Source organism: Pteropus vampyrus, unplaced genomic scaffold (assembly GCF_000151845.1).
Source record: "Pteropus vampyrus isolate Shadow unplaced genomic scaffold, Pvam_2.0 Scaffold239, whole genome shotgun sequence".
Taxonomy (NCBI): domain Eukaryota; kingdom Metazoa; phylum Chordata; class Mammalia; order Chiroptera; family Pteropodidae; genus Pteropus; species Pteropus vampyrus.
The window spans coordinates 743,168-744,109 of NW_011889020.1; the positions used below are offsets into that span (position 1 = coordinate 743,168).

Below are 942 nucleotides of genomic sequence, written 5' to 3' on the forward strand. Positions count from 1 at the left end.
CGGGGACCTGAACCTGGGCAGGTCTGGACGCCTATCCTCTCCAGTCAGAGGACACAGCCCAGCCCTCCGGCCAGCGAGCAAGGCGGCCACCCCAAGGCGGACATTAGGATAGGGAGACGGTGCCGCTCCTCGTGAAGAATTATGTCCCCACAGGCCACCGGCACAGAAAAGCCCTTTGTCCTGGCCAGCTGGCCGCCTGCCAACGGCTCCCGGCCTGAGCCCTACAGACGGCCCAGGAGGATGCACACAGCTCCTGCCTAGAGGTCAAGAGTCACGGCTCCTGTGGGGGCAGGTGGGGAGGGATGCGGGGGAGGACGCTGGTCTGAACCACTCTGCTGAGCGCAGCTGAAGCCACGGCAGGGGCCTCGGTGACCCTCTGGCCTGCCAAGTCCTCCTGCCAATCGCCTCCTTTCCCCTTCACCGCCCAGTCACCTCGCCCGCGCTCGGTCCCCTGCAGCTCCAGATGGAGCCTACTTGAGGCCCTGAGACCCCCGAGGCCTGACATCTGGGCCGAGGGAAAAGTCATGTCTGGGCTTGGTCTGAACTTGCCGGAGCATAAGGAAGGCACTCCCAGCTTGTCAGCCTCACCCCAGGCACGTGCCCTGGGCCCCCACGTTCACGGGGGCATCTGTGAGCCATGGAACAGAGTCAGGGTCCAGGCCCAGGCCTGCTCCTGCTCCTCGCTACCGGGACACAGGACAAAGGTGTCAGCGTGGCCACCCCAGGGTGACGGCCCTGAGATGGGCAGACCCCTCTGTGAGACCACCCGCACCTCGTCACTGTCTAAGCTCCTTTGAGATCAGCACAGGTGAGGCCACTCGGGCCAGGCGGGACCCTTTCTGCTGGACCAGCTTCCTGAGTTCCCGTGGACACAGGCCGGAGATGGCAGCGGTGTGGGGGCCCAGCCGGCAATGCCACGTCGGCAGGCTGTGGACATCTACC

At 65.5% G+C, this 942-nt stretch overlaps 1 protein-coding gene across 1 annotated transcript in view; it reads right to left on the bottom strand.

Annotated features, from left to right (window-relative positions):
• Positions 1 to 584: 584 nt before the first annotated feature.
• The window catches only part of KCNQ2 (potassium voltage-gated channel subfamily Q member 2), a 63,495-nt gene continuing 63,137 nt past the window's right edge, over positions 585 to 942 (bottom strand). The window contains exon 16 of the mRNA XM_023519902.1: positions 585 to 683. Within this exon, the coding sequence (XP_023375670.1) occupies positions 585 to 683 (99 nt within the window). The remainder of the gene's footprint in view (positions 684 to 942) is intronic.